At 43.3% G+C, this 21,476-nt stretch overlaps 1 protein-coding gene across 2 annotated transcripts in view; it reads left to right on the top strand.

Annotated features, from left to right (window-relative positions):
• The window catches only part of NEDD4L (NEDD4 like E3 ubiquitin protein ligase), a 373,007-nt gene that overhangs the window by 122,475 nt on the left and 229,056 nt on the right, over positions 1-21,476 (top strand). For both annotated transcript variants that reach the window (XM_010586712.3, XM_010586713.3), the window contains exon 2: positions 11,082-11,155. In XM_010586712.3, the coding sequence (XP_010585014.1) occupies positions 11,082-11,155 (74 nt within the window). The remainder of the gene's footprint in view (positions 1-11,081; positions 11,156-21,476) is intronic.

The following is a 21,476-nucleotide window of genomic DNA, read 5'->3' as shown; positions in this document are numbered from 1 at the left end:
TCCTAAAAATTATCAGTAAATATGTGACTGAAGAGTTAGGGTGCATCGAAAATTCCAGTCGAGGTGACTTGGGTGAGCCCTTAGGAATTTGACTGCAGTTTATCAAGGGGAAACGGTACCAGTTGCATTGCATTGTAAGGACAGGTTGGAAATGGACAGGGAATGGCTGGTCTGGAGTGGAGGAAATGGAAGTCTGTCCAGGGCTGGGGACTGGAGCACTGGGGACCCAGTGGCAGGGGTCTGTCTCCTGTTTGGAGATGGTACAGCAAGTAGTTGAATAATCAAGCTAAGCCCTTGTTTGGAGTACATGATCACCATGCAGCCTTGGAAGGCTTGTAGGGAGCTGTTAATTTGCCTGCGGAGTGAAGATGCTCTGATGGTCACCTGAGCCTTCAGGTCAATGGTAAAATGCAAAACTCAGTGCTCTGAGTTTCTTCTGAGCTTTGTTCCTGTGTTGTCTTCTCCCAGACAGAGCTCCTGGCAAACTGACACACAAGGCACGTTTCAGATCCTACTGAGTAAGACCCAGGACAGGAACCTCAGCGAATTCACGTGGGAATGCCTTCTTGAGGGCCCCGTGTAGCCACTGCCCCAGCAGACCACAGCCTTTTCCTGTCCTTTCTATTCAAACCAAATAACCCATCCAGAAGCGCAGACTTCCTTTGTTGCAAGAGGTCAGAGTGCTGACTGCCATGAAAAAATCTAGAATTTTAGATCCCGAGCTATGATTTTTGGCTTTCAACAAAGTATCATTGTTTATTATGATCATTTTTAGAACTATAAACACAAGATAATACTTGTCTTGGTAATCTTGGAGGAGTTTAAAAATGTTTCCTGTCTTATGATTAGAGGTTCAGAACAAACGAGCCATTGATAAATGGATTCTTTGAAGACCTTCTACACATAGTCTTACCAGCTCTTCTGGTAAAAAGAGACTTTTTAATTACTGGAAAAGAGTGACTGTATCCTTGCTGGAACTCTTGCCAGCTCATTCATTTAGCGGGCTCTGCTTAATGACACCCTGCTGTCTTCTCCCCATAATTACTGAATTACTGTGGATTCTTGGTCCTTGAGGATTTAACATTTCTGGTTGAGAGCCACTCTAAAAATGCACCCACGCATGGGAGAATTTGTATTCTTTGTTGAGGCATAAGTTTGAGTCACATTTACGTGAGGCCCATAGTGGTGAGCTTGTCACGTAGCATGTGACTGAGCCTAGCCACCATCCACTAGCAACCTATCAGCCCACCTGCTTACTCATCTCTTCTTCAGTGATGCGTTTTATGGGTGAAGTGATGTGGAATAGCGGTATCTACAGTGAACTCAGGTTTGTTGTTGTTGTTAGGTGCTGTCAAGTCAATTCTGACTCATAGCAACCCCGTGTGACAGAGCAGAATTGCCCCATAGGGTCTCCCAGGCTGTAATCTTTACGGGAACAGATTGCCAGGCCTTGCTCACCTAGAGCCGCTGCGTGGGTTTGAGCTGTCAGCCTTTCAGTTAGCAGCTGATTGCTTAACCATTTCAACCACCAGGGCTCCTTGAACTCAGTGTAACCACTTCAGTTGCCATAGGTCTACTCTGTTCGAAAGTCATAACAAAGACATGTAATATCACTCATACAAGGAAATGAAATACTTTCGCTTCTAAGGCATGGCTCTTGACAAAATTTAGCTGAGGAGCTAGGGGTGGCGGTATGAGAGAGATTGCTTGATTCAGTGCAGGTGATGTGGAATTGGCATTAGTATTGATAGGACTCTCATGGGGGCTCGAGTCCATTGGAATTGATCTATAGCATCCTTGCCTTCCTGGGGTAGGTGTGAGGCTGGAGCTGGGCCTCCCAGCACCTTGCTAAGTAGGTGGCATTGTTAAGCCTCCCTTCCATTGTCTTGTAGCCTGCTTCTCCCTCAGTTCACCCTCAGGCCCGGTCTGTATTCATGGGGCCCATCTAGGCAGTTTTCCAAGGGACAGCTCCCCCTTTCCTTCAGCTGTTGCTCTGTTAAGGGAGTTCTCACCTCCTCCAGCCCTACCTATCTGGGTATTTCTCAGTGTATCGGTGGTTCTCTTAAAGGGATTGCAAGTCCCTCTTGAGATTTTACCTACTTTCTTGCCCCTGACACTCTTTCTGTGAATACTATGCAAGATTTAGCACACGTATTAGCTAGTGACCTGTGCTGTAGACACAGCATCTAAAACGCCTCGATCCTTTACATACTCCTTGTTTTCCAGCCACCCTCGCCACTGTTCCTGTATTTGTGTAATGACTTTAAAGACATCCGGACACGGCAAGACTGCATTACCCTATACAGTCTTTGCGTTATTAGACTTTACAGCTGTTAATTTATAGGCACTTACTTTGTATGTCAAACTTCGTTACTATTTCAGGGGGAATCTAGACAGTGGCACAATGTGATGCCAGGAAAACCTGGCTGATTTCCAGATAGCTGAACTCCATAGTTTAACACTTTTGAAGTGTTCTCAGTTAAAACTGGATTAAGGTAGGCTGGTCCTCCAGTCTCTATCAGTCCAGTAAGTCTGGTCTTTTTTATGAATTTGAGCTTTGTTCTACATTTTTCTCCCATTCTAATCAGGACTTTCTGTCATGTCCCTGGTCAGAGCTATCGGTAGTGGTAGCTGCTCAGCACATAGTTCTTTGGGTTTTAGGTGTAGAGGAGGCTGCTGTTCCTGTGGGCTCTTAGTCCTGTGGACTGTTGTCTGGAGTCTTTGGTTTCCTTTATTCTCCTTTGCTTCAGACAGGAGGAGACCAATAGTTGTATCTTAGGTGGCCACTTGCAAGCTTTTAAGACCGCAGATAGTACTCACCAAACTAGGTTGTAGAACATTATCTTTATTAACTGTGTTATGCCAGTTGACCTAGATATCCCCCCAAGACGATGGTCCTGAGCCTTCAAACCCAGTAACTCAGTCACATGAGCTGTTTGGATATGTCCAGGAAGTTTCCGTAACTGTGCCTTTTATATGCCGTTATATATATGAATACATATGCAGCACATACAACTATGTATATAGAGATGCCCACAGCTATACCTGTGTGTGCACATGCATGTACTCCAATGTGCCCTCCCACACCTGTATAGTATATATTATCTACCTATGTGACCACTCACAGATTTTTGGTTGTTATTACTATTGTTGCAGAATTTTATGTTACAGCATTTACATGTTGTTGTTGTTACCAGGTGCTGTTGACTCATGATGGTTCTGACTCATGATGACCCTGTGTACAACAGAATGAAGCACTGCCCAGTCCTGTGCCATCTTCACAGTCATTGCTATGTTTCAGCCCATTGTTTCAGCTTCCATGTTGATCCATCTCGTTGAGGGTCTTCCTCTTTTTCTTTGACCCTCTAATTTACCAAACAGATGTCCTCTTCCAGGGATTGGTCCTTCCTGCTAACATGTCCAAAGGACGTGAGGCAAAATCTCACCATCCTTGCTTCTAAGGAGCATTTCTTGCTGTACTTCTTCTGGCAGTTCCTGGTGTATTCGATGTATCTTTGCCAACATCATAATTCAGGTACATCAGTTCTTCTTCAGTCTTCCTTATTCATTGTTCAGGTTTCACATGCATATGACGTGATTGAAAATACCATGGGTTGAATCACCCACACCTTGGTCCTCAAGGTGACATCTGTGCATTTGCTATATTTCTCCTTTATTTTTAGGTATCTCTCAGTGTCTTCATTTACCTTGGTCACATTGTGTTGGCTACTTGCATATTGTGTATTACTTTTCCCTTCACCAGAATTAACACATGTCTACTGTCTAGTAAGTGATTCTTCCTCCTTCCCCCTCCATCCCTAGTAACAATCAAAGAACGTTGCTTTCTGTGTGTAAACCTGTTCTTGACTTTTTATAAAAGTGGTATCATATAATATTTGCCCTTTTGTGGTTGACTTAATTTCACTCAGCATATCCTCCAAATTCATCCATGTTATAAGATGTTTCACAAACTCATCATTATTCTTTACCACTGTGTAGTATTCCATTGTACATGTGTACCACAGTATGTTTATCCATTCATCCATTCATGGATACTTAGATCGTTTCCATCTTTTGCCGTTGTGAATAATGCTGCAATGAACATGGGTGTGCATATGTCTACTCATGCCACTGCTCTTACTTCTTTAGAATATACACCTAGGAATGAGATTGTTGGAACATATGGTATTTCTATTTATAGCTTTTTGAGGAAGCGCCACACCATTTTCCATAGCAACTGTACCATTTTACAATCCTGCCAGCAGTGTCTAAGAGTTCCAGTCTCCCTACAACCTCACCTGCATTTTTTGTTCTCTGAAAGCAGTGTCTGTGTCTGATCTCTGTACTGAGCTCTGGTTTTCAGCTTCTAATTGGCATTGAGACTTCTAGGAAGATAACCTTAAATTCAAGAAACCCACATTCTTTGTTTTCCCTTAGCACAAGACCCACTCTTCTTCCTTTATTTTCTGTCAGCTAGTTGCGTCAGCCCCCTCTACCACTTAAACTGGAAACTTGAGTTGACTCCTTGCTCTTGGCCTTGCAGATCTGATTTGTCACCAGGCCATGTCGTTCCACCTGGGAATCGCTTTGGAGCCAGTCCCTTGCCAGACACTGAAATAGACCCCATAATTATGTCCCTGTCCTCCTGTCCCTGGGCTTGCCTCCCTTTGGCCTGCCCTCTGTTCTTGTCATCCAGGATGACAGCACCCCTGAGCGTGTCACTCACCTGCTTAGCTGTGTTTACTCTGCACTGAGGAGAAGCCAGGTCCAGCCAACTCCTCCATCCTTCATCTCCCTGCTTCCCCCTTATGCTCGCTGCGCCCAGCACACCAACTTTCTCTCCATTGCTTTGTGAGGTGCCCCCATGCCTGCCTTTGTCTGAAATGCTATTCCTCCTTTTTCCCCCTGTTGTGTGTTGGACTTCCTCTTGTATGGAAGGTTGTATGACTGACATTTTCCTATTTGCTCTGTGTGGGGCTAACTGTGGTAAACAGCACAACGTAGAGTTCTGCGGATTGGGTCTGTTTGCTGTAGTTGGTGTTTTCTGAGCTTCAGCTGGATGTGTAGTCCTGGCATTGGGCTTATCTCATTTTTCACCCCTATACTACCAGTAATTGTTTCTGTCTAACCCCTACAGCTGAGTGTAAGCCCCCGGAGGGCAGAGAATAATGCGACTTGTTCAGCTTTGCACTCCTTCTTTCCCCTAGCACAGTGGTCACTTGGCACATTTTTGTTGACTGTGTAATTAGGTGTCTTAAGTTATCTAGTGCTGCTGTAACAGAAGTACTGAAAGAGGGTGGCTTTAACACATGGAAATGTATTCTTTCACAGTTAGGTTAGAAGCCTGAATTCAGGGCGCCAGCTCTAGGGAAAGGCTTTCTTTCTTTGTCGGCTCAGGGAAGGTCCTTGTTCCTTGATTCCTTGGTGGTCTTCATGTGGTTTGGCATCTGTCTTCTCCCATCTGTGCTCTCTTGCTTGCTTGTTTAATCTTTCACATCTCAAAAAAGGAGCCCTGGTGGCACAATGGTTAAGTGCTTGGCTGCTAACTGAAAGGCTGGCAGGTCAAACCCACCAGATGCTCCATGAGAGAGAAGACCTGGCGATCTGTTTCCGTAAAGATTACTACAGCCTAGGAAACCCTAGGAGCCCTGGTGGCACAGTGGTTAAGAGCTCGGCTGCTAACCAAAAGTTCAGCAGTTCAAGTCCACCAGCCACTCCTTGGAAACCCTATGGGGCAGTTCTACTCTGTCCTATAGGGTTGCTGTGAGTAAGAATTGACTGGAGGGCTCATTAGCATAACAAATAAAACCCATTCCGAAGTGGGACTGTAACCACTATAGGTGTTAGGATTTACAACACATATTTTTTGGGGACACAATTCAATTTATAAACAGAAGGTAAAAGTGAAGAACTGAGAGAGACAGAGAGAGAGGTAAAGGTGGGAGAAATGGAGGCAGGAAGCAGTGTAAGGTCAGGCAACCCACCAAGAGAATGAAGAGGGGAAAGGGTTTAGAGGGCAGGAATTGGGGTGGAGAAGGCAGAAAGTTAAGAGGATAGGATATAGGAAGAGGTACAGATGACTGGAATAGGGGGGCAGTGAGAGAGAGAACAGTGTAGGAGATTTTTACAAGATGTATAAAATGGGATCTTGTCTCAAGGTGGGGTGAGAGCAGGTAGGATTGGGAGGATTAACAGTACCTACTGTGGGTGCTTTCCATATGTTAACCTATTTATCCTTTAAAGCAATTGAAGTTAAGTGATTTATGTGTGACTTAGATATTTCAGTGGTAGAAAAAAATACTGATCATGTCTTTTAATCCAAGGAGTGTTTATGAGATCCTGCAAGTGTTATAGGCAATAGCTAGAACTATATATATACTTTAGAATATGGAAGGTAAATATGTAAATTAATTTAGGGAGGAATGACCAAGATGCAGGTACTCCCTGACTTAGGACTTCCTTGTCCACATGAACAGCTGGCATATATGATACCGGGGTCATGATGGCTTCAGCAGGGAATGAACACTATTTTCCCAACCTAGATAGTGTCCCCTTTTGGGAATCTAGTTGCCATTGTGAAGAGTGGTGATAAAAGATAAAACAAATTACTTCGTTAAGACTGAGTCTTTGTCGTTAGGTGCTTTTGAGTCAGTTCCCACTTGTAGTGAATGAATGTACGACAGAATGAACAACTGCCTGGTCCTGTGCCATCTTCACAATCGTTGTTATGCTTGAGCCCATTGTTGGAGCCACTGTGTCAGTCCATCTCATTGATGGTCTTTCTCTTTTTCTATGACCCTGTACTTTACCAAGCATGATGTCCTTCTCCAGGGACTGGTCCCCACTCCCGCCGATAATGAGTCCAAAGTATGTAAGACGAAGTCTTGCCATTCTCGCTTCTAAGAAGCATTCTGGCTGTACTTCTTCCAAGACAGATTTGTTCATTGTTTTGGCAGTCCATGGTATATTCAATGTTCTTCACCAACACCACAATTCAAAGATGTTAATTCTTCTTCGATCTTCCTTATTCATTGCCCAGCTTTCGTGTGCATATGAGGAGATTGAAAATACCATGGTTTGGGCCAGGTGCACCTTAGTCCTCAAGGCGACATCTTTGATTTTTAACACTTTAAAGAGGTCCTTTGCAGCAGATTTGCATAATGCAATATGTCTTTTGATTTCTTGACTGCTGCTTCCATGGGTGTTGATTGTGGATCCAAGTCAAATGAAATCCTTGATGACTTCAGTCTTCGTTTATCATGATTTTGCTTATTGGTTCAGTTGTGAGGATTTTAATTTTCTTCGTGTTGAGGTATAATCCATACGGAAAGCTGTAGTCTTTGATCTTCATCAGTAAGTGCTTCAAGCCCTCTTTACTTTCAGCAAGCAACGTTGTGTCATATGCATAATGCAGGTTGTTAGTGAGTTTTCCTCCAATCCTGATGTCCTGTTCTTATTCATAGAGTCCAGCTTCTCGGATTATTTGTTCAGCATACAGATTGAATAAATATGGTGAAAGGATACAACCCTGGCACACACTCTTCTGACTTTTAAACCGTGCCATATCCTCTTGTTCTGTTGGAATGACTGCTTCTTGATCTATGTACAGGTTCCTTATGAGCACAATTAAGTGTTCTGGAATTCCCAATCTTTGCCGTGTTATCCATAATTTGTTAGGATCCACAAAGTCATTAGAAGAAGTAAATTCTAGTATCTTGAGTTTTGAGTTGGAACTTGAAATTTATTCTACCATAGAAATAATTTTTGGTCCATCATGTATTTAGTATTCTTTGTGGGTGGACAGGAAACCCTGGTGGCATAGTGGTTAAGTGCTACAGCTGCCAGCCAAGAGGTCAGCAGTTTGAATCTGCCAGGCGCTCCTTGGAAACTCTATGGGGGCAGTTCTGCTCTGTTCTGTAGGGTCGCTATGTGTTGGAATCGACTCGACGGCAATGGGTTTGGTTTATTTTTGGGGTGGTGGGTGGGCATGGGTACCTGATAACCACTCACACACAGTTTATATTAAACTTGTCGTGAAATGTTGTCGAATTGATTCTGGCTCATAGTAACCCTACTTGATAGAGTAGGAGTGCTCCTTAGGGTTTTCTTGGCTGTAATCTTGGAAGCAGATTATCAAGTCTTTCTCCTGCAGAGTGTCTGGGTGGGTTCAAACTGCCAACCTTTCACTTGACAGCTAAGTAAGTACTTAACTGCTCCACCAGAGCTAGTGAATTCCAAACAACTGTCTTAGAAAAGAGCCTTCAGAATGCCATCTATTTATAAGTTGACACTTCCTGTATGCCACCCTCATTTGTGACTTTCGTACCTTATCTTGTTGTATATCTTGATGAAGAATTAGAAAATGAAGTGGAAAAGAAAAACAAGTAAATCATACAGTAAGAGTGCAAAAGGCGAGACGAATGATGATAGGAAGAGGTACTGTAAGTTCTGAGAATACCTCAAGTCAGGCCCACTCTTTCTGCTTTTGTGTACTGTACATTATACTGTCAATCTCTGGATACTATTTTCATTGCCTAAGCAACCTTAGTTAAATATTTAATTTTACTGGAGTCATAACCAGGGACCAAAATGTCATGCATAGATTTTATGAAAGCAATAAAATGGTTCAGAATTGCATCTGATAAATCAGTCACGCCCCAGCCATGTGTTTCCTCAGGGAATGACGGTGGTGGCTTATCTTTATGTAGACTTTTTATTTTGAGGAAACAAAGATAAGACATTGCTACGGGCTTGCCCCGTGTGCCAGAATTATTTTTATAGAGCAGCGTGCTCCTTCCTGCACCCCTGCCCCTTGAACTTCAGGGAGAAGTGAAATTTCCTGTAACGGCTGCTTATAAATAAACAGTAAGTGCTCAATAAAGGCCCTCTCCTTTCTTTACCTCCCAGCTGTTGCCTACACATTACATAAGACAATCCTTGTCACACTTTCAAACATGCAGCACTATCCTTTTATGAATTGCCTTAAAAAGAACCTAGAATTTTGTTTTTCTTGTGACAAAGGTAGATTTAGTCATTTTAGAAATACATGGAAATTTTAAGAGACCAAGAGACAGAGACTGGATAGAAGAGTCTTGTTGTTATCGTTAGCTGCTGTCACTCAGCCCCCAACTCATGGCAACCCTGCGCACAAGAGAACATGGTGGTGCCCAGTCCTGCACCATCCCTGTGGTTGCAGATCAGACTGTTGTGATTCATAGGGTTTCCACTGGCTGAATTTCAGAAGTAGGTCCCCCAGGCCTGCCTTCCTAGTCTGCCTTCATCTGGAAGCTTCACTGAAACCTACCAATTCAGCACCGTAGTAACACTCAAACCTCCACTGACACATGGACGGTGGCTGTCACAAGGGACACTGGCTGGGAACAGAGTCCTTGTAGTTATCTCTGACTTCCTGCGTTGAGTTGCTCTGAGTCTCTTAATCCTTTCACAAAGGTTGACGGACACTTCAGTCCTGCCAAACTTGAACACATGCTGTATTTGAAAGGAGACCATGAGCACAAATAAGTCGAGAGCCACTTCTTTAACATATTTGTATCCCCCACTGTGTTTGCCTTGTGTCCGCAGTAAGTGGTTGGATGGGTGGTTGAATGGATGGAAGAACCCTGGAGTATAAATTATCTGAAGCGTAGGTTCAGGTTGCGTGGATGCATGTTTGATCTGTGTGACTGACGAAGGACCAGCATCCTGTTCTCTCCAATTTTGACGTACATAATGGATTAGGTTTTCTTTCCCTCACCTTGGTGTTGACTGACCATATTGGGTAGATGAATTTTATATTACTTCCCTCTTGCCTCTCAATTCTTGTATTCCTAAGCGCTCCATCCCAAGTCATATTTTCTTTTCACTCTTATTGAATAACTGTTCCCAGATCTTTAGCTGAAATTACCAGTTACCAGCCCTGTACTGATAACCCCAGTGCCCCCCGCCCCCCCCCCCCCAAAAACCCCAAACCCGTAGTTGCCGTCGAGCCAGTTCTGACTCATAGTGACTGTATAGGACAGAGTAGATCTGCCTTGTAGGGTTTCCAAGGTGAATTCAAACTGCTGACCTTTTGGTTAGCATCTAAGCTCTTAACCACTGCACCATCAGGGCTCCCAGGTGTCTCTAATAAATCTAAATAGGTTGTTGAATAGGTAGTTTGATGTTAACTTGAATTGATTCGACAGCAAGGGGTTTGATTTTATTTTTTACCTCAACTTAATCCTCTAATTTCAATTTATGTTAACACTTGGTGACCCAAACTGGAAATTCCAGTTCCAAACTTCTGCCTACCTCCTCCCCCTAAGCCCTCTCATCTATCCTGAAGTCCTGTCAGCATGCCCTAGACCTTAAATGCTTCTCCAATCCATGCCCTTTGGCATGCTGGCTTCACAGAGTGCTGTACTGTTGGTCTGCTCCGTAAACCACGAGCATGCTCATGTCTATATCTCAAGGCCTAGTCTAGTGCCCAGTGCATAGGAACTGCTTAGGAAATATGGAAATGAATAAATACATGGATGAATGAATGAATGTTGACTGGTTGAGCTCTGAGATTGTTTGGGACAGCTTTCGTATAGAATGAGGCTTTTTATTTCTTTTTACTGGAATTGAGGAATTATTTTTTTGCCTGCTTACACTGACCTTTTGAAAAGCACTGTAATTTTGAGGAAATATTTTATCACTTTAAATTTCTTTTTATCCTATGCTACACATGCAAGTATATAAATGTCAAAAGAAGAGTTATTAAATTTTTGGTACCTTGTTGCACTTGGCCATTTGTCTAGGTGGCTTTATATATGTGGCTGTGTTCTTGGTACAGTGAGGAAACATTTTCTTTCAGCAGCAGACCTAGATGGAATTAAACCTGTGTTTAATTAATTAACCTGCCTGCTCTACAGTTCTGGAGTCGTGGAATTGTGCAATGGGGATGCTGCTTCTTGAACTTCAGTGTAAGGAAGAATTGCCTATCCTTGGATTCATTTATACTGGACTGAGTAGAAATCGTTGCCTTTAAATATTGGGTAGGAAAGATTTTTTTTTATTGAAGATCAGTTTTTTTATTTTTTGTTTTTTTCTTCCAACAGGGGGAGTCACGTATTCTCAGAGTAAAAGTTGTTTCTGGAATTGATCTCGCCAAAAAGGACATCTTTGGAGCCAGGTATGTTTGCTTTGTTTATGGTTGGCTTCTGAAGACTTTTGGAAGCACTTTTCAAATGTAAGCAGGTGTCAGAATCACTGAGGGGGCTTATGAGAAAGGTGGCTGGGCCCACCTACAGGGTTTCTTGGTTTAGAAGATGGTGCTGATGCAGCTGGTCCAGGAGCCACATTTGAGCAGGAGGTATAAACTTTGTGTCACAGTACTAGTTAGCAGGCTTGGGCAGATCTCATGGGCAGATTTCATAAAGAAATAAGATTCTGATTTTTCTCAGAAAAATACAACTTTGAAGCATGGCTATGCTCATTTCAATATATTATTTTAAAAAAACCAAAACAAACAAACAAAAAACAACCCTGACTTATGGAAATATAAAAGCGTCATTCTGTTACTGGGGGAGCGGTGTATATTCTTTAGCATGTGTTATCTGAATCAGCAGGTTTACTGCGTGACCCCCCCAAAAAACAAAAACCAAACCCATTGCTATTGAGTCAATTCGGACTCATGGCGACCCTATAGGACAGAGTAGAACTGCTCCATTGGGTTTCCAAGGAGCGACTGGAGAATTCGAACTGCCTACCTTTTGGTTAGCAGCTAAGCTCTTAACCACTGTGCCACCAGGGCTCCGCTGCTTGACCCAAAACTGAAATTATCCCCTGAAACCATCTTTAAACAAAACAACACGTTAGCTAAATTATTAAAGAATGTTCACCATGGCTGTTGTGCTCTTTTAAAAAATTGTCCGTATAAGATCAAACTGTCAACAGTACCTCTAAAGCACAGATGAGCAGTTTACAGGGTAGTGAGTCCAAGTCAACAGTGATGAACCATCATGGGTAGAGATAGACTGGTGACATAACGTAAAGAATGTAACCAATGTCATTGAACTGTTCATGTAGAAATTGATGAATGGATGTATGTTTGGCTGACTGTATTTTCACCAAAATTAAAAGAAAAAGAGGTTCACTGCTTTGGGTAAATTTGGTGATTTCTGTGGCTTTCACTGAAGCACTAGCAGCAGAGCAGCCTGGCTTGTGTGTTTACCTCTTTTGTTTTGGTTATTGTACCCATTTAAAAAAAAAAAAAAAGCCATTGCCATTGAGTCGATTCTAACTCGTAGCGACCTTATAGGACAGAGTAGAACTGCCCTATAAGGTTTCCAAGGAGCAGCTGGTGAATTTGAACTGCTAACCTTTTGGTTAGCAGATGAATTGTTAACCACTGCACCACCACGGCCCCCCTGAGTATTGAACATCTCTCTTTAAATCAGTTCTTGGTGTCTCTGTTGGCTCTCTGTGAAGTGTTGCGCTAAGTTATTGGGTTGGTAGTAGGGTGAGGTTAGAGCCACTTGGAACTAGGATTTGAACCAGATTTTGGAGAACAAAAGCCTTTTGAACTTTAGACATAGAAGACACAATAGAGATTTTCTAGTCCGGCTTTCGTGATCTACAGGCGACAGCACTGCATCCAGAAAGGTTCAACTGCTTTGCCCAGGTCCCATATGCAAGTAGTGTCAGACAGGGACAAGAACAGGCCTCCTGTCTCCTCCTTTTCTTTTCACTTGGTGGTGAGAGCCCTGCGTGTCCCGTGCGTTTTAATGGTGAGGGCATTGGTAACTGCTGAGGACAGTTACTTACTGCTGGATTCATCTCACTGAATTACTGGTCATCATATACATCCCCCATATTGTTGCCCTTCGTGACTTCAGCCCTGACCTTGGGGACCCTTAGGAACATGACCTCATTACACATACTAACCTTGTGTCTCTGCAGCCCCAGCAGAAACCCTTTGCTGCTGCTGGATAGGCAAGCCTCTTTATTTTCCATCCTACCATGTGTCATGCATGTTTTTATTAAAGAAATCGGTAAATTACTGAAATGTTATGTAGAGAAACTACCAAAAAATAAAATCAATGCCGATTTTAATGTCAGTGAAATAGTTTTCAAAATTCTGTGCTTATATGGGCACCAAACGACCAACTGAGGGTGCGTTGTCTGGTGCTCCAGTGTCAATATAGGGGATACTCATGCACAGGCCCTGACGCCAGCCTGTCCTGCTGGTGAGAGCCAAGGAGAAAGCAGTCCCACACGGAGGTTCCATCTCCTTTGACAGTGAAGTCACACTGAGTGGTTTACCATGTGTCTGCGCGAACACAAAGGCTCTACAGAACTGGAGACACAGCCTAAGAAATCAAAGTTTCCCCCCTTTTGTTTCAGGGCAGCACTTTCAGTTGACTTATGAGCTGGTTCCATGAGTCTGAAGTCTGCTCACCCACCTGAAATACTGTTTCCTGAAATTCACCCGCTTCAGCTGCTGACTAAAGGGTTGGTGACTTGAACCCACCAGCCACCTGTTCAGTGAGAGGGAGATGTGGCATCCTGTTCTCTTAAAGAGTATAGCCTTGGAAACACTATGGGGCACTTCTGCTCTGTTCTTTAGGGTCACTATGAATCAGAGCTGACTCAACGGCAATGGGTTGGTTTGTTTTTGTTTTTTTAAATATACCTGTCCACATTCCACACCTATGAAAAGCCCATCTTATCTCCTGCCTTGTATGTGAAATCTTTCAAAGAAATTTTAGCTCACATGTCTCTTTTCTCTTTTAACCCCTATTAGCCCTCATACCAAGGGGCCATTGTATGGCTTCTTGTATGGAGCCCTGGCTGGCGCAGTGGTTAAGCATTCAGCTGCCAACTGAAAGCTTAGTGTTTCATATCCACCTAGTGGCTCCGCAGGAGAAAAAGACCTGGCGATCTGCTCCCAGAAGATGACAGCCAAGAAAACTGTATGGGGCAATTCTGCTCTGTCCTATGGGGTCTCTATGAGTTGTAATTGACTCACCAGCATACAATAAAAACAGTGCCCTGGTACCAAACCCAAAAAGAAGCAGTTATGTCCGAGTTGACTCTGAGTCATGGCAAACCCACGTACGTCAGTGTAGAACTGTGTTTCGTAGGGTTTTCTTTCCTGTAAACCTTTGTACCGAGGTATAAGTTAAGTGTGTAAATCATAGCTGTCCATGGATTTTTACTGTGTATACACCTGTGCAGCCACCACCAGATCAAGGTAAAGAACATTGCTCGTACTCCGAAAGTCCCCCTCAAACCTCTTCCCAGTGAGCACCCCCAAAGGTAACTACTAATCTCTTGTCACCTAGGTTACTTTTGTTCTCAACCTCTTCCATGGATTTTTTTCCACTATCAATTCAACTCCAACTCAGGATGACCTCACATGTATCAGAGTAGAACTGTGCTTCATAGGGTTTTCAGTGGCTGATTTTTCGGAAGTAGTTTGCCAGGCCTTTCTTCTGAGGTGCCTCCGGGTGGACTTGAACCTCCAGCCTTTTAGTCAGCAGCTAAACGTATTAACTCTACCACTCAGGGACTCTTAGCTCTCGTAGTGGGCACGACGCCATTTTAGCATTTGAGTATGCATTGCCTAGTAGTTTTGTAATATTTCACTTGTCTCTATTACTAGATTAGAAACGAATTGGCAAGATGGAGGTATCTTACATTCTAGTATCTTCCTGAGCATCAAGAACAGGACTGGGCAGATTTGTTTTTGATTTAAACATTTGCATGCTGACTAGCAGATTGTGATCTTTTTCAAAAATGCTAATTGATTTCACAGTTCTTTTCAATGAATTTTATAGTTTTGAAAGAAATCATTAGGTTTGGAAAATTTATGTGTTTTTTTTTTTTAAAGCTTCATTGGGTGTTTTATCCAAAACCCTTCATAAAAAAATGAAATTGATTCAAATTGTATTTCTCAGTGCTGTAAGAAGATCTGAGGTTCAAATTGGTGGTGGAATTAGGCTCCAAATCTTAGGAGACCCAAGCAAATCTGAGCCTTGACTTTTTGCTATTTATATGAAAATGGGCAGAGTCATTTTTTAGGGGTGCAGGGTAAGAAGGAATTATAGGTAATCCTTAAAGGTGAGCTTATGTTAATTAGAAAGATGAATAACATTGTGGCCCAATGGGCCAAGTGTCAGAAAATGAGTAAGAAATTCTGAATCCTAGTTCTGTCCTCATTTTCTTAGATTAATAAATACCACACACACCCTGCCTCCCCCTTATCCAGATTTTGGCTTTCTCTGAAGTGCTGTAGTTCCTTAAGGACCCATTTGCCAATAGGTGGGGAAGATAGCAGGATTAGATGACAGTGCAGGCTAACGCTGTGCTGACATCTTTCTCCAGTGTGGCCTTGTTGGTGGCCTGTCGACTTTGCCTAATGGCCTGCATTGCTCATCCAGGTTATCCTGGGCAAATCCTTTAAAACCACCTATGACATCGTAGGAGACCTGGTGGTGCAGTGGTTAAGAGCTCAGCTGCTAACCAAAAGGTTGGCAGTTTGAATCCACCAGCCGTTCCTTGGAAACCCTATGGGTCAGTTCTCCCCTGTCCTGTGGGGTCACTATGAGTCTGAATCAACTCAGCGGCAGTGGCTTATGACATAGTAACAGCGTGAAATGAGGATGGCAGTGTCCCCATAACCGGCTTGCCAGAGTCAGAGAAGAGTTCCATAGGGAGCTCCAGTGCTGGGCAGCCTCTGGGTTTAAGAGGCGGCAGTCAGAGGTGTAGGTTTTCAGTGTGTTCCCCCTGTCTGCTGGAGACAAACCTTCTTTCTGTGCCCTGCAGAGTCCCAGCCAGCAATCGCCCCCTCGCCCCTAGCCTTTTCATGGAGCCTCCCTTCCACTGCTGTGCCTTACTGGACCTTTCAATTTGCCCTTGACAGGAAAAAGTCTGTGTAGGAATTAGAATCCCTGCTGTAGAAAGGATCACAGATGGAGAAGGAAGGACAGTTTTTGTGAGAGGCATCATCAGAGATTATATAGACATAAAAAGATTATATACACATAAAAAGAAAAAAGTTGCTGTCAAGTCGATTCTGACTCATAGTGACCCCAAGTGTGCAGAGTAGAACTTCCCCATAGGGTTTTCAACAGCTGTGAACTTTTGGAAGCAGATTGCCAGGCCTTTCTTCTGAGGCACCTCTGGGTGAATTTGAGTCGTCAACCTTTCGGTTAGTAGTAGAGTGTTTAATCAATTGTGCCACCCAGGGACTTCGTAAAGACATAAAAAACCAAACCAAACCCGATGCTGTCTTGTCAATTTCTACTCATAATGGCCCCATATGATAGAGTAGAGCTGCTCTGTAGGATGTTCTTGGTTATACTCTTTATGGAAACAAATTGCTAGGCGTTTCTTCTGCAGTGCCTCTGGGTGGGTTCGACCTGCCAACCTTTAGATTAGTAGCTGAGCACAAACCAGTTGTGCCACCAGGGACCTCCATATAGACATGTCGTTGTTAGATATTGTCGAGTCGATTCTGTGGTCCTTGGAGCTCCCTCTCCGTGTCTCCAAGGGAGGTTGCCTGGGTCACTTCGTCTCAGGTTACGGGGAGGCAGGGTAGTGGTGGGTGTTGATGGGTGGGAATGTGTGGTGATTGGAGCTGATGATGATGGGGGCCAGGTAGAGCACTCCATCTCTCCTTAGTGGGCTCTGCCCAGGAGGACTGGAGTTTGTGGGGCCCTGGGTGTAGGGCCACCTCTCTGATAGAGTATACAGATTTGCCCTTGGGAGACCTGGCCCTGAAATGCCCTTCTGCTTGACGGCTCTCTCTGCCCCAACCCAGCGCTCAGGATACAGCTTCCTTTGAGCCAGGTCTACCTTTATTAAAAGAAGCTTTGTTCAAAGAAGATTGGATCATTGAGCACTTGTTCCACTTCAACATTTGAGCAGTTGGTGTATGTGGAAAATAGTGGTAGAGAAAGATTTTCTTTTGGACCATACCTTGAGGTTGAAGAAGGGCACGCATATGACTTACCATCTAAACTGGGACACTTTTGTCTGGAACAAATGCTAAATTGAATGGGGAAGTCAGGGCAATGTAAATTAAGACTATGGTCACCATAGGTGGAGGACATCCAGTCTTTCTTTATTATCCGTACTATGACAAAAATACTATGTGATTTTTTTTTAAGCAGTTTAAAAAAAGCTGAGCAAAAGAAAACTAACCCTATTAAAAATCAGACCATGTTGCGAAATGCCAAGAAAACTTCAAATGGGAATGGAAACCCTGCTAAAAACACAGTATGCATAAGGTCTATTTAAAAAAAATAAAAATGTTGTTGAGTTGACTCTGAGGCATGGCGACCCCACGTGTGTCAGAAACTGTGCTCTCTGAGGGTTCTCAGTGACTGATCTTCCAGAAGTAGGTCACCAGGACCTTGTTCTGAGGTACCTGTGAATGGACTGTAACCGCCAACCTTGCGGTTAGCAACAGAGCATGTCAACTGTTCTTACCTACCACTCAGGGATTCCACACACAGGTTACTCACTTCTGTTGTGGGAAAGGGTGCATTGTCTTCATGACATAAGATGCAGGGTGCGGTAGGGGGTCATCTTAGTTATCTAGTACTGCTATAACGGAAATACCACAGATGGGTAGCTTTAACAAACAGAAATCTATTTTCTCATGGTTTAGAGGCTGCAAGTCTGAATTCAGGGAGCTGGCTTTAGGGAAGCCTTCTCTATCTGTCGGCTCTGGAAGAAAGCCCTTGTCCCTGATCTTCTGCTCCTGGGTGACCTTCATGTGACCTGGCATCTCTCTTCCCCCATCTCTGTTTGTTTAATCAGCTCCTTTTATCTCTTGTAAGAGATTAATTCAAGACTAATCCTGCCTCATCAACATAACCGAAAATTTATTACCAAATGGGATTATAACCAGGTTAGGATTTTCAACACATATTTTTGGGGGACACAATTCAGGCATTGAAAAACAAAACAGAAAAATTAGAATTCTGAGCTAACATTTGGGAGTTTTCATATTAAAAATCAAATTTTTGGTTTCTGTGGAAAGCTGCGCTGGCTGGGGTGTCTCTAGTGGACTCACCCTTTAGATGGGGGCTACCCTCTGGCCTCTGTGGACCCTGTATCTCCTGTTTACTGCATGCAGCTGGCTTCCTTTATTGGCTTGGCTGTGGGGCCCCCTGGGAGAGAGAACTGCATCTGGTTTTGCTTCCACACCCACCTCCCCGTGGTCTTTAGCATTTGAAGCTGAATTCTCCTCTCCTTCCCTGTAGTACCTCACCAGCTCTGGCACATGGAGAGCACCTTACATTGTGCAAACACTGTAAGCTCTTTGCAAATGCAAGCTTCTCTGTGGAGGCCTGGTTGAGCAGCCTTTGCTATCTAGGGCATTGCTGAGAATCACAGCATCAACACTAATGGCCTCTGGGCCCCCAAGTATCTCTCTTAAAGTCCTTGCACCAAATAACATATGCAGTTATTCATATGAGAGCCACAGAGAAGGCAGCTCTTAAGTTATTTATTCTGACTCCCCCCCCCGGCAAAAGCCCTGAAATGACATTAAAGAATATTAATCCCCAAATATAAATTATAAATAAAAGCCTCTTCTAATTCTGTAACAACCACACAGCTGTTTACATTTTTGTACTTCCTGGTCTGTGAATAACCCTGGTATTTGGAAACCCTGTTGGCGTAGTGGTTAAGAGCTCGGCTGCTAACCAAAAGTTCCAATCTACCAGACACTCCTTGGAAACTCTGTGGGGCAGTTCTTCTATGTCCTGCAGGGTTGCTATGAGTTGGAATTGACTCCACGGCAATGGGTTTGGTTTTTTTTGGTCTTTGAATAAAGGAGCCCTGATGGAGAGAGTGGTTAAAGCGCTTGGCTGTTAACAGAAAGGTCAGCAGTTCTAACCTGCCAGCTGCTCCTCAGGAGAAGTAGCAGTCTGCTTCCATAAAGATTTACAGCCTTGGAAACCCTATGGGGCAGTTCTACTCTGACCTGTGAGTCGACTCATAAGGTCTCTATGAGTCGGAATGGATTCAACAGCAACAGGTTTGGTTTTTTTGGTCTTTGGATATCTGAATATAGGCAAAATCTTTTTGAACTGTGTCAATCACTGCTTGCACATCGTTTAGCCCACAGGTTTCCTAGACCCTTAGAAATGGCAAATGGTTAACTGCATACGGCAAGCATGTCTCCATTCCGTTGGACCACAAGGCTTGCTGTACTATAGTCAGTGCTGTGTTGTTGTTGTTAGGCTCCGTTGAGCCAGTTCCAACTCATATGTGACTCTGTACAACAGAACAAAACACTGCCCGGTCCTGCGCCATCCTCACAACTGTTACTATGTTTGAGCCTGTTGTTGCTGCCACTGTGTCATTGTATCTCATTGAGGGTCTTCCTCTTTCTTACTGATCCTCCACTTTACCAAACATAATGACCTTCTCCAGGAACTGGACCCTCCTGATAACATGTCCATAGATCTTCCCCCCAAATTTCCTCACTTTCCAGGAGACCCAGGGCTTTTCTCTCAAGATGGTCCCTGGATGGGGACTCTAAGTCACCATAGAGGATAAAACCAAAAAACGCATTGCCGTTGAGTCGATTCTGACTCATAACGACCCTAAAGGATGGAGTAGAACTGCCCCATAGGGTTGCCAAGGAGTACCTAATGGATTTGAACTGCTGACCTTTTCGTTAGCAGCTGTAGCTATGCCACCAGTGTTTCCCCATAGAGGATAAAACCCTACCCACTGCCGTCGAGTCAATTCCAACTCATAGTGACCCTATAGGACAGAGTAGAACTGCCCCATAGAGTTTCCAAGGAGCACCTGTCGGCTTTGAACTGCCGACCTCTTGGTTAGCAGCTGTAGCACGTAACCACCACTACGCCACCAGAATTTCCAAACCAAAGCCACTGCTGTTGAGTTGATTCCAACTCACAGCAGCCCTATAGGACAGAGTAGAACTGCACCATAGAGCTTCCAAGGAGCACCTGCCAGATTCGAACTGCCGACTTCTTGGTTAGCAGCCGTAGCACTTAACCACTATGCCACCAAGGTTTCCTCTCCATAGACGATAGGGGTGTTAAATTGTAAAGTGGGAGCAGGGGCTAAGTAGACCCATGCATTCTGGATGCTGAACCTCCCTGCCCTCTGAGAGAATGAGCTACTGGTTCTCTAACACATCCATATTTAGGACTAGGAGTGCAGGCATTATTTGGTCATGGTGTCCAGGTTAAACTCCTCTATAGAACTACCGGTCAGTGACAGACAGTGATTCTGCCAGTATTTACTTTCTGGGTGTGGGGAAGTGGGGTTCCTAGATATTGCAATAGCTTTTTTGTCCCCCTCCCTTTTCTTTTAAAGGACAGCATCTTTAAAATATAGCTTATGAAACTTTAGAATGTGCAATGTGAATTTTAAAGTCTCTAAGTGAATGTAACTCTTAGGGTGTTTTTGTCTTAGAGAAAAAAACATCCTCACTGCTTTGTGTATACATACATGAATAATAAATGAAGTTGAATTTATATGTATACGAGTGATAAGACAGAGTTTAAATGAGTGTCTCGCAATTAAAAATATTGCCTATGTTTTCTCTACTGACTATTTCTTAGGCTTATGACCTTGGTGCAAGTAATATTTAATAAGGAACCTACAATGTGTAACTCCTCAGTAAATTATTAAAAGAACTGGCATTCCTACTGTACAGTATCAACACAAGTGATATAAAATATGCCTTGCCTCTTAATGAATGCGCGCTAGCATTCCTTCTGGCATACAGAGAGGAATGGGTAATAAATACAACCCAGAGGTTGTTTGCATTTCTATCCTTCGTCGTTATAGGTACGTTTTTGCACTTCCTCTATTGAAGAACTGATGCTGGTTTCAAGTCACTATTATTTTTAGGTGCTCAAAAGTAGGCATTCATGGTAGGAAAGGACAGAAACATTAGAAAGAAAGGCTCCATTTCAAATTTGGGGGCAATTGGTTGAGAACTCAAAATAGGTAAATCTTATAACGTCATCACGGTTTTCTTTTTCTCTGCTGATGAGAAAATGAAAGTGCTGGTTGTATATTACCTGAAAACTCAACACAAACATTTGAGTTTATTGAGAACGATGGCTTTACCTTTGTTGAAGTTTTAACCATAATATTAAACATTATCTAGAGAGTTTAGATGGTAAAAGAGAAATGTGTAAATACCTTTCTTCTAGAATGGCTTACTGGCTCCCTGTAATGCTATTTCATTTTCCCTTGTTATTAAATATGTATGTAGTCAAATCATATTCTAAAATGAGATTTGGAAAACTAGTGGGATGACATAATTTAGGATCTTTTGTTTGTTTTTACACAATTTCCTTGGCCTGGATGTCATAATATTTGAAACTGAACTCATCATCTTTCTCTGCTCCTCAAACCCCTCTGCCGGCAACCTGTTCTTTCCCTGAAATGACCTGAGCTGGTGACCTTCCCATCTGTCCAGGCATCCAAGCCAGGGGCTGGGATGG

Source organism: Loxodonta africana, chromosome 11 (assembly GCF_030014295.1).
Source record: "Loxodonta africana isolate mLoxAfr1 chromosome 11, mLoxAfr1.hap2, whole genome shotgun sequence".
Classification (NCBI taxonomy): domain Eukaryota; kingdom Metazoa; phylum Chordata; class Mammalia; order Proboscidea; family Elephantidae; genus Loxodonta; species Loxodonta africana.
This window is presented reverse-complemented; position numbering and strand designations above follow the sequence as displayed.